This window comes from Borostomias antarcticus, assembly GCF_949987555.1.
Source record: "Borostomias antarcticus genome assembly, chromosome: 14".
NCBI classification, from domain to species: Eukaryota; Metazoa; Chordata; class Actinopteri; order Stomiiformes; family Stomiidae; genus Borostomias; species Borostomias antarcticus.
In genome coordinates this window covers 3657653-3674700 of record NC_140247.1, presented here as the reverse complement: position 1 = coordinate 3674700, position 17048 = coordinate 3657653, and the positions used below count along the sequence as shown (strand labels likewise).

The 17048-nt window shown below is 44.1% G+C and overlaps 1 protein-coding gene across 1 annotated transcript; it reads left to right on the top strand.

Annotated features, from left to right (window-relative positions):
- Window positions 1-487: 487 nt before the first annotated feature.
- On the top strand, window positions 488-16340 carry LOC311318073 (cysteine-rich and transmembrane domain-containing protein 1-like). Its single transcript, XM_084449277.1, has 3 exons — window positions 488-631; window positions 8296-8606; window positions 15242-16340. Exons 2-3 carry the CDS (start codon window positions 8315-8317, stop codon window positions 15343-15345), a joined length of 396 nt encoding a protein of 131 aa, XP_084305403.1. The 5' UTR covers window positions 488-631; window positions 8296-8314; the 3' UTR covers window positions 15346-16340.
- Window positions 16341-17048: the final 708 nt, after the last annotated feature.

Below are 17048 nucleotides of genomic sequence, written 5' to 3'. Positions count from 1 at the left end.
TTTGATGCATTATAACCTAACTCACTCGAAATAACAGGCCAAAGGCACGTAGGCCCCTAGCCCGTGACGTAGAATGTTCTGGCGATCAAACCACATCCTTAATGTTACATCTTCGTGTGATGTGTAATTTATTACGCTTCCCAGTCAAATGATCATTAGGCAAGGCAAGGCAAGGCAAGTTTATTTATATAGCACATTTCAGCCACAGGGCAATTCAAGGTGCTTTACATGAGACAATAAAAGCATTAAAACAAAAAGCAAGACATTAAAGACATTTAAAACAAAAGGCAGGACAAATTAAAAGCATTAAAACAAAAAGCAAGTCATTATAGACATTATTAGTCACCTCTGGCGAGTTTCGCCCGTCATATCCTCATCGCAATCATAGTCAAGTCCCCCTTCGACAGCCAACCAGCGGAAAAAGACCTTGCGACCCTTTGCTTCATATGACGTCACGGTTCCCACACAGAAGAGAGACGCACTAGGTTTGGAATCGCGCTGGTCGTTCAGTGCGGTAAAGATAGCCTACTGAAATAACATCATCCCTACTGAAATAACATCATCCGTTGAAGAGTTATTTTCAAGAGAAGGTCGACTGCTTATAAAGGATACGGCAATAGTTTCCAGCAAGGTAGGAAGTCTATTCACTGATGCTTTTGAGCCCATCTTGCGGGCTGGGAAATTGGACCCCGTTGTTTAGCGGCTTCTGGCCTAGTGCAGGTGCGACTTTTATACAATCCTTATAATAATAATGCAGTATGCTGATCAACCCCCATCTTATTTGTCCACATAGGGCCTACGCAATAGCAGAACATTTCGCATTTATGTCTCACTTCAGTGATCCTATGTTCTGCTCATGTCAGAACCCAAACTAGAGAACTGCGTCTCAGCGTCTTTGTCCTGAAAATGTGTGTTGGTTGAATATTCGCCGCAAAGGTGATCATGAAACGACGTTCACCGAATAAAGATCTGGTTTTCCGCGACCGCCGAAGCCACAAACGACAAAGTGAGTTAGGAGGAAACAAGGTGGAAATAACCGCACGGTAGAATCAGTTACATATTTAATGGAGTGTCTTACAACTTGTTTAATAGATCTTGATTCCTCAGTAGGCTATCCGCCATATTGCCTAGCCATCATAAATGAATGGCTAGGGTAATTATTAATTAGTAGCCTAGTCAGTTGGGGAAGCAGCCCTTCCTGTCCCAACCCATCTCAATACACACCTTCAGATAAAAAATATATATTTTGAGACATAGTATCTTTTTCAGACAGCTCTGAGCCTCTGAATGAAATGAAGCTGACGTAGGCCGGGCTTTTATTTGGATTCATGCAGGGTGGGATGTTGGTGTTGTGATGAGTGGACTACAAGTCAGCTATACATAGACCTGGTCTAGGTCAGCTACAGTGGCCTAGGTCATCGATCAGCACTAGGGGCACCGTCATCACGCTTCTCACTCCAATGGCTACGTGAGTCTTGTTTTTCACTAGGTCAATGCGTTATGGATTTATTTTGATTTATGACAGCGGTTTATAGTTATTACTTGCAATTGAGTGGCCTGTGTGTGTGTGTGTGTGACCTGGCTGTGTTGTGGAAACATAATGCCAGTCGAGGGTCACTGCTTCCAGAGACAGAGAGAGAGGCAGGCACTAGAGGTTCTTTCCAAACAATGACAAACCAATAACAATCCTACATACCCCACCTTAGAACCAAGGTTCTTATGGAGTCAGCCAGCAATTTTCAGAGAGGGAGAGAGAGGGTTATGTAATTGTACTGCCCCTGTGTGTTCTGGGGGTCCCAGTAGTATGTTCACCAGCAGAGAGAGGGATAGGAAGAGAGAGAGAGAGCACTCATTCTCCATTTCTGTAGGTGTGTGTGTGTATGTGTGTGTTGGGGGGTGGAGGGTCTTCCCATTCCTTATTGAAATAGTCATTGTTACAAAGGATTGTACCATCTGTCACCAGGTATAGAATCAGAATCAGAAATGTGTATTGCCATGTACTGTAATTTTACAAATATTAGCAATGCGTTTCGGTCAATGGTGCATAACATTGGACAGGATGAAGGGACAAGACAGAACAGTGCAAAGACAGGACAGTGCAGAAGAGAAGTACAAAATATGAAAGCAAAAATAAAAACAATATACAAAATGGAATAGAGTGGACAGTCAAATACCAAAGGAAAGAGGAAGTCAGTTAGAGTGAACTTAGAGTGAACTGGGCCTAAAGGAAAGAATTGTGATTATAATCTTGTGAGCGCAAACATTTGTCACTTAGCAGCAAACACAGCTAAATGGTGTAATAGTTGTGGGTGTGAACTGTATTGCAGAAATAACCACCAAGGGAAACTGCTGGGTTTCTTCTCAAAGCTTTAGTGATGCGTCTAAAAGTGCACAGATCATCAAAATACAGCCTCAGTGAGGCAGAAAACAGGCATTCTCTCTATTCCTTCAACTATTCTCGACTCTTACAACAGGAAACAAAGTGTCACATAGCGTTATATGAAGGCACATTGTGTTGTGTTATTACAGTCAATGTGTTATTACAGTCATTGTGTTATTACAGTCATTGTGTTATTACGTTTTTCAGCATGAGGTAGGCCACTCAGCACTGCAGGTTGAAGGAATAAGCAACGTACAGGACTATCCAACGTTCATTTGCTAAGACAAGGAATAGGCAGAGACCTGGATTACACTAATGCGTACTCGCCGAAAAAAGCCTACATTTTCATCCGTTTGCGCCTAGCAATTACACTACCCCGGTGAAAACGGTCTTTGAATCCATCCAGAGGCCTTGGAATACGCCCCGACCTGCGTATTCGGGCTAGAATATGTAGCCATGCAAATATGCATTAGTGAAATCCAGGCCTGATACTCTCTCTGTATCATTCTCCTGTGGACAGTGTGGGAAGCCCTAGCAGAGAGAGGCACTGGTGGGGCTGAGCTGACTGAAGCATGCATGGCATTTACAGTAGATGTTTACTATACACACAATCTCACACACTCATTAGCATTAACAGAGAGAGAGAGAGAGCTAGGAGAGAGAGAGAGAGAGAGAGCCTCCTGGGACAGGGAGGGACAGTATTCAGACATCACGGTCTCCCTGTCCTCTGGGACCTTGTTAGGCCACTCCCTTGTGGAGCTGTTCAGTGTTTCGCCTCATAACACCATGTGATCTCAAAGGGCCCTGGGGTGCAGAGTGTGTTTGTTTAAAGAATCCCTTTCACAATGCTCAAGAAAAGCTGCACTCAGTGTGTGTGTGCCCTTCTCTCTCTCCCTCTCTCTCTCTCTCTCTCTCTCTCTCTCTCTCTCTCTCTCTCTCTCTCTTTCTCGGCTATTTAACACTAACCCACCCCCCTAGGCACTTGTTGTCATGTATTCAGCCTCAGCCGAGGTGTAAATCATTTAGATGACAGATTAGTGTTCAGTGTCTGGCCCTAGCGTAGTGTTCAGTGTCTGGGCCTAGCGTAGTGTTCAGTGTCTGGTCCTAGCGTAGTGTTCAGTGTCTGGCCCTAGCGTAGGGTTCAGTGTCTGGGCCTAGCGTAGTGTTCAGTGTCTGGTCCTAGCGTAGTGTTCAGTGTCTGGGCCTAGCGTAGTGTTCAGTGTCTGGGCCTAGCGTAGTGTTCAGTGTCTGGGCCTAGCGTAGTGTTCAGTGTCTGGGCCTAGCGTAGTGTTCAGTGTCTGGTCCTAGCGTAGTGTTCCGTGTCTGGTCCTAGCGTAGTGTTCAGTGTCTGGCCCTGGCGTAGTGTTCCGTGTCTGGCCCTAGCGTAGTGTTCAGTGTCTGGCCCTGGCAGGCAAGGAGATGGACAGTGATGGCGGAGGTGTGGCTGCTGAAGACTGTTTAGACCACGTAGCTGAATCCGCAGGTCAGGTTCATGCCTGGCCGTTATGCTGGAGTCATGAGACTTCCTGTTCCAAGAAGCTACTGTAAATAGTTGAACAATGCAGTTCTCTCCTCTGCACCCTCACACCCATACAGCCAAAGGCTAATACAGTAGCTATAGGTACTGTAAGTGTGTTTTCCTCAGCTGATACACGGGGGGGGGGAGGAAACATAGTTTCTACAACGGAGAGTTTGGATACTTGATTCTGATTGGCTAGCAGCCGTGGTAAAATACTCTGTAACCCACGGCTGCGACCGCATAACAATTAGTATTAATGCGCCGTCAATCTCATTGACGAGGCCATTGATAAAATCAAGCGGTAGGCTATGCTTTGCGTAGCAACCTCGCCTTTTTCGTATCCTATTACAAAAACGGTCCGACTCCAACACTTCCACACCCCTACCAGCAAAAATGAGTGCTCTGGAGAAGTGTTTTAATAACTGCACCATAGCTGGATATATTCAAATAAACGTGAACCACCCGAATTATGGCTTATGTGAACAAGGCCGACCCAAATAGGCGAGATAGCCTATGTTGCCTGGCAACCATTTAATTCAGAACTATAGCCTATCGCAGAAGATTTTGTAAATGATAAGAATGATCAATAAATACATTATTGAAAGTTACTGCTGAGTGTTTTTTGTGAATATATATATGTAGTAACCGTTGTAGAAAAGCAATTGACCACTCGAGGCAGTGGGTTACACAGGATTTTACCACAGCTACGGGGGTTTTAGGCCCTCTGCTATCCCTCAGGCCTAACAACGCCCCGTAGCTGTGGTAAAATCCTGTGTAACACACTGCCTCTCGTGGTCAATGGCTTAAGTAATTACTAGGGTGCCCCCTGAATGTCAACGAGTCAAATCATCAGTCGGAGACCCTTAAGTCGACTGAGACTCTTGAAGTCGAACAGTTGTTTTTTTTGCTCCACTGTCAAGATGTGCTGGTGGGCTATCACAACTCACCTGCCTTGTGATTTATACAGGAAAGGCCAATCATTTGTTTTAGATCTAGGGTATTGATGTAGCTATTTGTTGTGTAGTAGACTAAAAGGAGACTTAAGTCTGATATAGCAGAGGGAAGAAGGCAGGGAATCCTTCTCCCCTCTACTGTGGGCCTAGCCTACTGTGCGCCAGCAATCACATGCATTTCCCAAACGGAATATCACAACACAAAACTGCTTTCCTAGATCAATCTTCTATTAACTAAGATATCCTATAAATGCTTCAGTGACAGCCAGAACATTTCTGCTGCCCAATGCATGAGCCTATTCGCACACACTTTCAAATGCGTAGTTGAGACTATCGTCAAATCGCCCAAATGTAGGCTATGGGAACCAGTGCATAAAAACATGGGGGCATTTGAAGTCGATGGACAATGTGGGCTAGATGATTTATGTTTAGCAAGAAAAACAGGTGTCTTTTATTGTGCTGCCTGCGAGTTTGAATTAGTTGAACAACTCTCCTGTCTCCCCTCAGCCTAGACATAGGAAAAAGGAAGAGAGAATCGTCCAATTTCTGGTTTGAATTGGCGAATCTGATTTGACTCACAAAATTCAGAGTCGGGGACAGCCCTCGTTAAATACAAGCTACTTGTAAATGTATGTTTCTGTGATCCTACAAACAAGGGCATTACAAACACGGCTAAACTGGCTGTCAGTGGCTGTCAACCTTTTATCATCCACCAATATTTACTCAGGCAGAAGTATTTAAATAAAGGGTTGTGGCTGTGTGCTGTGCTGTGCTCTTGATCGCTAACTAGGTCCTTACATTCTGAAAGCCACGGTCATACAAGAACAGAAGCAGCCAATCAAAATGAGGATTTCGATACTGAGGGGAAACACTAGATGTTCTGTAATTGAGTTGCTCGTGGCAACAGTTACATCACACAGAGACTGCACTGGGAATGACATTAGCTAAGGTGTCTGGGAATACCTTTAATGTCACCCCAGGGCACGGATCAGGGCTGAATAGGACGCCCTGAAACGTACACACACACACACACACACACACACACACACACACACACACACACACACACACACACACACACACACACACACACACACACACACACACACACACACACACCATTTGCACATGAAGTGTAGGTCAGTGGCTTATCTTATCTTCTGTTCTTTGTTGACTGTACAGGGCTTGAAACTACAACAATTACCCTTTGTCTCTCTCTCTTTCTCTCGTTACCTTAGAATTTTTTTTATTTATTTTTTTAGTCAAAATGGAGAACATTAACACACTTGATTGGATTGGATCTGCAGCACATACAGACACATACACACCGGGTATAATAAAGCTTTGATGTTCAATAACTATGAGATATATTTTTCTAGTACTTACTCGCCTATACTCTAATTTCTTTTTTTGGTTTTCCACCATGCCAAAGGTGAGTAGAGGCGAGGTGAAGCGCTACTTTTTCTGGACCTGCTTCTTTGAGGTTCCAAGCGAGCTGTAGCAGCTGGCTGTGGTGACGTGTAAACGCTGCAGACTGCTGATTGGTCAGAGAGAATTGTCACTCGATGACTACTAGCCTGCTTCAGTGAAGCTCAAGGTGCGAAGCCTCCGGAATAGAACTCCTCATCCTCGTATTTCTATTTAGTTGAAATAAGTAAAGCTGTGCAGAGTCGAACAGGTACACGGCTATGGAAAGACGCCATCTCTCTCTCTCTCTCCCTCTCTTTTTTTCTCCCTTGGAAATTGGAAATGTAGGCCAGTCTGAGGGTGAGCTGATGAGTTCCATCCCCATGTAGATAAAGGGTCTGTCTGATCTCTGGTTACAGCTCTCCAAAGTCAGAGCATCTTGGGCCTTGGAAGGGGGGGGGGGGCTTATTTTTATATCATATCCCTGTTTAGACACTAATTATTTCTTGTATCCATTCTTCCTGGCTAGTGGAACCTAGAATCTAGCCAGGAAGAACGCATACAATCAATCATTCAGTCATTTTCACCATTGCTGAAGGTAACAAATACATTGATTGATTGTTTCATTTGACTATTTAAAGTACCCGATCCTACTCATTTTACTATGTTATCTTAGGTATTGTTAGCTTAAACATACATCCCTATTTTGTGTTTCAACGGTGTAGCCCCTGAGTCTTACTGCATGTCGGTAAGCCACAGTTAATATTGAGTAGGATAGCAGTACGTTATTAACTGTTACAAAGGCCCCTGGATTTCACTCTTTAGAATCAAATGGAAAGGTCATGGCACAGCCACTCTTTATTAGTAAAAATCAGGCAAACAACAAATTTTAGGCTCATAACAATCTAACTTTTGCAATTGTGTTCCTTTTTTGTACCAAGTTAGCTAACTTGTCACTGATGTCAAATAAGCATACAATAAACATACAATATCAAGTATTGGACGTTTCTCATTCATTTAGTGAAATTAATCAGAAAGGGAAATTATGGTTGCTTTGTGGTAGGTCGATCATAGAGTTCAACTCACAAGGCCGCAAAATGGCCGTATTAAAGGATAAGGACACTGGATTTCATGTTAAGCCCTATTCCTAGCTTCCCTGGCATGTATCTGACTAGTACAGGTTAAAATATTTCTGTTTTGTGCAGTACAGAGTTCTGTGTCAATAACGTCGGCGCGTGCGCCCTGGCTCGTTGCTAGCTATGGGAACACTTGAAAAACTCTAAAAGTATGATATACGTGGATTTCAAGTTCAGGAATTCCATGGTTTATGCTTACCAAGTTCTGAAGTCGTCCTGTAAACACCATAGGTCCTTTCACCTCTGCATTTCGAAACAACAGTAACTTGTAAACAGTACTACTTTCACCAAACATACAACAACCATCTCTTCACGCTGTAAACCTCCGCAAAATTAATCCGCGCTGCGGTGTGCGGTGGTTTACAGCGTGAAGAGATGGTTGTATTTTTCGGTGAAAGTAGTACTTTAACCTCGGTATTTTTCGGTGAAAGTAGTAATTTAACCTGTACTAGTCAGATACATGCCAGGGAAGCCATGAATAGAGCTAAACATGAAATTCAGTGTACTTATCCTTTAAGAGAACTGGACACAGCATTGAAAGAGGGCTGCCCATTAATTTCAATGAAAGTTGCTCATCCGCATGAAGCAAATTGAACATGAGATTTTTGCTTCCTGTATGACATCAATTCAAGATGGGGCCCTAAAAAATAGGTTACAAAAAAATTCCATGCAGGTACATGGGAACCATTTCTCCTGCTAGACTGTAATGTCTGAGTTTGTATAACAATAGAAAGACGCAGGTTGCATTTATATGGGTATACAAAGTTGTAGTCACATAATATTTATTACTTTATCCCCTTCCGTCATCGCAACAGTACCGGACCAGAGCAGAGCCTGGTTTACAGAAATGACAGACTAACATTCAAAACGTCCTCTCTCTCTCTCTCTCTCCCTGTCCAGGTGATCCTTGGGTCTGCAGATGAATTTTGAGCAGCCTCCTCCGTATCCAGGCCCAGGAGGCCCCTCGGCCCCAGGCTTCCCCCCTCAGGGATACCCTGCCCAGGGCTACCCTCCACCCCAGGGCTTCCCCCCTCAGGGTTACCCCAACATGGAGCAGCCCAACGCAGCCTACCCCAACTACCCAGCCGGCCCTGGTGGCCCCTTCCCCGGTCCTGGACAGCCCCCCTACCAGGGCTACCCCGGGCAGCAGTTTGGCTGGCAGGGTGGCCCCCCTCCTGGTCCCATGTATGGAGAGGCTCCTAAAAACACAGGTGGGTGGGGATATGCACTAGCTACAAGCTTGCCTATCTATCTGTCTGTCTGTCTATCTGTCTGGTCTTGTCTGGTCTTGTCTTGTCTGTTCTTTATGGAGATAGATTTGTATCATAAATACACACGTACAAAAGTATAATTCATAAGTAAGTATGGTACGTGACCGTGTTTTGCAATCCATCTGCAAACACCCCTCGATTCGTGTGTCGTATATTGAATTTGTGCGTGCGTGAAACAGTTCCACTCGTGAAATTCCCTTCGTCGTACACGTAAACGGATCCCCACGCAAGCGTGTTTTGCTATCCACCCGCAAACATCCCTCGATTCGTGAGAATCTTTGCTTACGAACTGGCAGGACACGCTTGCTCTGCTAGGATATACGTCTCTATTATTGATACAACAACATTCCTCTGCTGTCCGTCTCGATTCATAATAAAGCATTATGGAACGAGAAGCAGTGGGATGTGACGGATATCCCCACGGCTAGCGGGAGTGGTTAGGCACGACGCCCAGAGGAGTCCCACGGCTTCCAGTTCCATAATGCTTTTATACAACGGTTGCCACATGTTTCCGTCAATATTTCAAAAAGAAAGATAATACAAACTTTAAATAAATGTATTTGTGATGGAACTATTTGTTAATCATTTGCGGATACTTCCGCTGAAAAAGGGAACGTTGCCAGGTAACGACAATGCTACAGCCCATCTTTGTAAACATTTGGTGCGTTAAGTAGCTGAGCGCTCAGTGAGCGATCAGTGATCAGAATTCATTAACGGGTTGCTCAGTTACGCTCAGATCTGCTCAGAGCACAAGTGAGCAGTTTTGAACTATGATCTGTTTGAGCCAAACACCACGTCATCATCATCATCACCTGAGCAAAAAAAAAACAAGGTTGGGACGCTGCTCGCTAATCACACATGATTGACAACAGGTGAAAAGTTCTCGTCTCCTAGCAACTCAGCGCTCGGTTAGAGCAGACCGTTAAGTGTTTTTAAAAACCGCTCAGAGTGAGCATTTGCTCATTGAGCGCTCAGCTACTTAACGCACCCGTTGATCTGGAAAATGAATAAGAGGTGGATTGATATTAAAAGCTGTGGGAACATTCCATTTTAGCGTGGGGCCATCGTGGTTATTGCCACGCCTGGAATGCAAACTGACCAATAGAGACAATGGACCGGATCTATACCGTTGTATAACTCGTAATATTCATGACCTGATTACTAGGTGTTACCTGATTGGCCGGCGAACAGCCAATTATATTAGGTTGGAAGTGGGGTCGTTAGGAAAGTAATCGGCCTGCGGAATAACTGATGCTAGCCGCTACCTGGTGTGAAGGACATTATGTTTGCAATCTAAACATCGACCAGATGATCGATTACCTACTGTAATTGGAATAGACTTTTATTGATTGTGAGTAACATTATTTTGTGAGCTGGTTCTGTCTTTGCTAGGCTTAATGTCAGCTGCCTATAATAGCAATTAGACTAACGTTATATTATCAGCTCATCAGCATTAATACTAGCTTTGGGATTATTTTGAACCAGCGATAACAGTTGTCTAGAAAGCCAGCACCACATTGCCCTACAGCATGTCACAATTCCAGATAATAGTTGGTCATTAAGCTTGATTAATCAGCTATAGTCTACCCCTGTGTTCAATGTCTGAGCTAATTTTCACCCGGTCTGCATTGATAGGGAAATGTTTTCCTCTGTCTCTCACTCCGTCTCTCGGCCTGAAATAAAAAAAAATCTTCACTCGACGATTGTCGTTATCTTTTTTATTATTAGTTCTGCTGGAGCATACAATGCATCATTTGTCTCGCTAAGTTGTAGCCTATACTGTATAGCTGCCATACTTTTACGTTTTTTCACCAACTGGCCAGCCCTCAATCCACACTGTATAGTATTCCACTGTAGTCTTTTCCAAAAATCAATGGCTTTCTCTATCCATACCACGGCTTGACCATTGGTATGATCTAATAAGGTCATTATGTCTTTCTAACCAGAAAATATAGCAATTGTGGGTTATGGTTTAAAGACAATAGTTTGGACTTAGCTGGGCAAGTAGGCCTGAACACTGCATAGAATAGTCTGGAAAAGGAAATTCAACCGATATGTAAAGGAATGGTGAAATGTACAGAAACGGACTGTTGATACTCCACCTCTCCTGGCTCAGTCTGTGAGCTGCATTAACTGGCTTTCAACTCATACACTTATTAGATATATTAAACAGAGCACTGACACTTAACGCTCTGTAGCATACATTTTTATGACCCCCCCCCCGCCACACACTCAACCTGCTTGACAATAACAAGCTTCTGGTTTTGACTCCATTACTGCAGAACACCTAAAGTATACCAGATAGGCTTTGTCCACTGCTTGCCATGTGTCTCACTGGCTTCATTGTTCCTGGTGTCCTTCCAGATTCTATTATGTCTCTACTGTTGGTGCCTGTCCTTAAAGATACGGCTGGCAGACCCAAATAACATGGCAGTATGGCAGTATGACAAAGAACATTAAACGTAAGACTAAATATAAAAAAGGAATGTCATGATCATGAGAAGCAGAGAGGATAGGAAATCAGTTCATTTATGTGATAGTCCTCTCAATACATGGAAATAACATACCTTGGCCATGTCCTCACTGATGACAGATATCAACCATCAATGCTGTCAAATATGAAAAGTGTTCGCTGTTTAGAGCGTACGCTACACCTATACATACGGCTCATCTCTGGCATGTCCAGGGCGAGGAGTATGCACACAGTGGTCTACAATGATGCCATGAAGCTGCTGCTCCAGGCTCCCAGATGGCATATCAATCAATCAATCAATCAAAGCTTTATTTGTATAGCACATTTCATACCCAAAGGCAACACAATGCGCTTTACAGAGAACAAGGGAGGTGAGCATACGACCCACTCTCTAGTCTACATATTCCAGAGGGAAGCAAAAAAACAGTAATCACCCGGGGGCCAGATAAGTGAGCTGTAAAAATTCTTCCCTGACCCCTCTCAACAAGGCGATCGAGCAAGCTCCAGGAGTATGTTTGTCTACCGGCTAAGAACATTTATATAAGCAATACATTACATTAAATTAAATTACATTGCATAGAGCCAGTCAGCTGTTTATTTCCTCTGATTTGCCTACATGTGAGACATGTGGTGGAAAAAATTAGCTCTGAATAACATAACTCATACAGGGGGAGAAGTTAATGTTCAAAATGTCACCATGAGAGCAGGGGTGTGGATTGTGGGGGTGAGACAGTCTGAGGGCTCTGATAAGTTGTCACCACTGTCTTTGTTCTCATTCTCTCTCTGGTTTTCTCCTGTCTTTGTTCCTCTCCCCCTTCCCACGGGTGGGAGCGGGAGGGCACGTTCAGGCCAGGGTGGGATAGGAAGACAGAGTGGAATAGCAATTAGGGAACAGTCGAAGGGCAGTTCCAGTTCAGGGTGGGTTGGGCCTTTTATTTGCATCCAGGAGGAGTGGCAGTTTTGTGCTTAAATTGGGGGATTCTGCCAGGGAGTCTGAATTATTTGGCACAACACCCCACCACCATCATTTTGAAAAATAAAGCTTGAATACAGTGAATACTTCTTCCATGACTGACAATTTCTTGACCAGACTAGCTGAACTCGCGCAATGAGGCGCATGGTGGTGAAAGACAGCATACGATGATTTGTCGCGGTCATTCGTGTAGTGTTGCCAGTGTCCCGGCCACGACATGGCAAGAATTTACGCAACTGTGATCGCCTAATCTGACATGGTGACAAAAATATCGCTTAGTCTGTACGGGCCTTTAGTGTGGCTGACCAGATGCCTGCTGTATTCTTTACCTGGTTCAAGCTCTTAGTTCAAGCAAACTTGGTTTATTTAAAGCCACCTCTCCAATACAGGTGTGCATTTCCCCCGCTTTTACCGGGTGCACGACAATGGGATTGTGATTTGTATTTGCTGTTCCAGTATGTTCTTATTTGGCTTTCTGTATACTCTGGGCTGAACCTCCTGGAGGCTGTTGGCACAGAGGAAGATAAGCAAATACGCAAAGAGAGCTGACCTGCTTCCGATCTGAAGAGGTGCTGTAGCCCAACACACCTCTGCTCTCAATTCTGTCATCACTGCTATCCGAACAGGGATTCCCTAATAATGCTGAATGGTTGTGCCATTCTGGACGAACAGGAAGCGCTAGGTAGAGTTGAATCACCTTTTATATCAGAGAACAAATATCATTAGGCCTCATTCATCAACAAAGTTAAGAATTTCATAGGAAGCATTTCTTCTTAAACTCCACTTACACCGTTTCCAAGAAGATTCTGGCATTCAACAATGTTCTCACATGTGGGAACTAAAACAGAATCTACAAACACGGAAGAGCAGTCTTAAAGGAATATGCTCGTTTTTGACAACCTGGACCTTATTTACGACATATTATAAGAAGTTTGACTCACCCAGATCACTTTTTTGTTGTTCGGAGGCCTGTAGAAGAAATATAAAATCCAGCGCGAGCCAGTATATCCATGTAATGGCGGCGCACGGGGCATAGGGAATGCCGTTTCTCAAAATCCATTTTCGGCCGCTAAACGGTTGTTTTCATCAATCACATTGCATGAATCGACAGTTGATATTCCTCTACGCCAGCCATTGTTGTTTTGGTGCCAAATAAGGGATCTTGATCCTCTGTAACATGGTCTTTATAAGCCGCTCCCCCACTTGCTCCAGCACGCATGCGCACAGGCCAGCGCGCAGACTTGCTATTCTCCGTCTGTAGGCTACACTCGCGGCTCACATTGCAAGTGGGGGAGCGGCTTATAAAGACCATGTTACAGAGGATCAAGATCCCTTATTTGGCACCAAAACAACAATGGCTGGCGTAGAGGAATATCAACTGTCGATTCATGCAATGTGATTGATGAAAACAACCGTTTAGCGGCCGAAAATGGATTTTGAGAAACGGCATTCCCTATGCCCCGTGCGCCGCCATTACATGGATATACTGGCTCGCGCTGGATTTTATATTTCTTCTACAGGCCTCCGAACAACAAAAAAGTGATCTGGGTGAGTCAAACTTCTTATAATATGTCGTAAATAAGGTCCAGGTTGTCAAAAACGAGCATATTCCTTTAAGTAGGCTACGGACTATTCGTGCAAAAGACATGTTCATTTAAAATTATTTGTGATTGCGTTTACTTCAATTCTACAGTTGTATAACATTATAGGATTGCAAAACTATAATATTTGTAGCATTTATCTTATAATAATGGTTTTCATTATTTTATAAAGTGAGAGTACTGTCTTTCCAATAATATCCGCGATGCACCGGGTCCAACTGTGTGCCCTGGCTTCTCTGGATACAGTGTTAACTGAATGAGTAGGCTAATATCATCCCATGCATTTTACTGATGCTGCTAAATATGACAGATGGGTCTTTAGATTTTTGTTTTGGCATGCCGCATTGACAGCTGTGTAGGCTATTTAATAGCCTGCATTTTTGTAGGCTAGGTTATTATATATTGTATTCTATCACTTTGACATTTTGCACTGTTCTTCCTTACTATGTTTATGCACCAAGGCAAATTCCTCATAGTAGGAAGCCTACTTGGCTGAATTAAAATCTGATTTTAATTCCCAAGCTGGATTCGACCTGCAGTCTTCTGACTTGCCAATGCACCTGACACAACCCCACCTTAACCATTATGCTATCGAAAAGTTGGCGAGTCAAGGGAGCGGATGACCAGTATTCATCCAGAGAAGTGAAATCTGTGCACGACCCTGTAGTTGCATGTCCTTATATGGGGCTAGCACGGAGTTTATCTATGCTAATTCGGGTGAGTGGCCACAAGCTTTCAACTTGTGAAACCATAGGATTCACCATTAAGAGAAGGCAGGTGCAAACTCATCCAGCGGTTTACGAACACGTCGTGAATCAGACAGGGAGCTTTCTTTAGGAACGTTCTTAGAAAGAAATTAAGGAACGGGGCTTAGGAAGATATTGGTGAATGAGGCCCAGTGTTTACCTTTCTATCCAGGCAGCACTTGGTCACCCAGGTAACACACGCACGCACACACACACGCACACACACACACACACACACACACACACACACACACACACATACACACACACACAGCTTACACTTAACTGGAGTCTCCATGGAGAAGGCTGTCTTTGTGATAACTGCTTATGAATGAGGGAACAGTTGTCTCTGTATTATTAATACATCACATGCACACGCACACACACACACACACACACGCACACACACACACACACACACACACACACACACACACACACACACACACACACACACGGAGGGAGAAAGAGAGAGGCCTTAGCTGATAAAGACTGAATTTCCAGATTGTTTGAAAATGGGCAGTGTGTGTGTGTGTGTGTGTGTCTGGTCTTAGGCAGTGGTTATGTAACTGCTGTAATTGCATCTGAATTGGAGACTGACAACACCTCCAAAGCAGATGAGAATAGTTTTATCTATCACTTGGAATTACATCAACTCAACCACTGGCTTTATGTAGGCTTCATTACTGCTGAATTATGTGATGTGATCTTTAACTCTATCTCTCTCTCTCCTTCTCTCTCTCTCTCTCTCTCTCCCTCTCTTTCTCTCTCTCTCTCTCTAGTGTATGTGGTGGAGGAGAGGAGAAGAGATGACACAGGAGACACGTGTCTGACCGCCTGCTGGACGGCCCTCTGTTGCTGCTGCCTGTGGGACATGCTGACATAACCACTCCCCCTGAGCTCGACGCCTGACCTCTGACCCCCGTGTCCGTGCCTGTTTCCCTTTCACCCGTGTCTCTGCCTTAACCCTCAACCCCACCTCCATACCCCGCCCCCTCGATACCCCGCCACCTCGATACCCCGCCCCCTCTGGCATTAATCCCCCTGCTGGTCTGTACCCCCCCCCCCCCTCCATCTTGTCGGGTGCTCTGCAGCTGCTTACATCATGAGCCTCTAAGCATCCCCTAGATCTCAGGCTCTGTACTGTAGATGACCAACCACGCACACACATGCATGCACACACACACACACACACACACACACATACACACACACACATACATACCCAGATCTCAGGATCGTGTCTAATGTAGATCTTGCTCCTCCTCGGCACTTTAATGTCTTATTAAGATATCTCTGTAAGATACTTCTTCTGCCTTCCTGCCCTATCATGTTCAACCCCCCCCCCCCCAACCCTGTTCAACCCCGCCCCGCCCAACCCTGTCAATCCCCCAACCCTGCACAACCCCCCTCCCCACCTACCCCGCCCAACCCCCCCCTCAACCCTGTCCAACCACGGCCAACTCCAACCCACCCCATCCACACCCTGCCCGATCCTGTCCCAAACATCTGCAGTCATACTCCTCCCTATCCACTAATCCCTACCCACTACCCGTTATGCACTACACCCTACCCCCTACCTACAGTACGGCTACCCCCTACAGTGACTCCAGAGAGGGTCGCTACATTACGAAGCTGATGCTTGAAACGTTTCCATTTTGTTTGCACAAACAGCTGTGGTTGCTGAAGTACGTCTTCAGATGAATCATATGACAATAAATTGAATGCATTTTTAAACAGGATTTATGTTTGATTTACTGTATATTCAATGGCTGTAAGTTTCATGTTGATCCTAATTAGTATGATTTAGTATTCCTTTTTTTAATACACATTCCTTGAAGGTAAAAGGAAAAAAAAAAGAAAAACATGAAAATCGGATGAACTGATGAAACCAAATGACTTGTTAGATGCCTTTGCTTGACATGAGAATCTTGCATTAAAAATAAATAATTCCCGAAAGTCAACTTTGCCTGGAGTGTTTGCCTGGAGATCATTTACAGCATTTGACTATCCAGGGTATGTGTGTGTGTGTGTGCGTGTGTGTGTGTGCTATAGATCACTTGACTATCCAGGTTGTGTGTGTTGTAAATCTGTAGTAGGTCAGTATAGTATGTAGTAGGCCAGTATAGTATGTAGTAGGCCAGTATAGTATGTAGTAGGTCAGTATAGTATGTAGTAGGTCAGTATAGTATGTAGTAGGCCAGTATAGTATGTAGTAGGTCAGTATAGTATGTAGTAGGCCAGTATAGTATGTAGTAGGCCAGTATAGTATGTAGTAGGTCAGTATAGTATGTAGTAGGCCAGTATAGTATGTAGTAGGTCAGTATAGTATGTAGTAGGTCAGTATAGTATGTAGTAGGTCAGTATAGTATGTAGTAGGTCAGTATAGTATGTAGTAGGTCAGTATAGTATGTAGTAGGCCAGTATAGTATGTAGTAGGTCAGTATAGTATGTAGTAGGTCAGTATAGTATGTAGTAGGTCAGTATAGTATGTAGTAGGTCAGTATAGTATGTAGTAGGCCAGTATAGTATGTAGTAGGCCAGTATAGTATGTAGTAGGTCAGTATAGTATGTAGTAGGCCAGTATAG

Coding starts and splice junctions, on each gene's coding strand:
- LOC311318073 (XM_084449277.1), top strand. CDS start 8,315: ATGAATTTTGAGCAGCCTCCTCCGTATCCAGGCCCAGGAGGCCCCTCG. Junction 8,607..15,241: donor AGAGGCTCCTAAAAACACAG/GTGGGTGGGGAT, acceptor CTCTCTCTCTAG/TGTATGTGGTGGAGGAGAGG.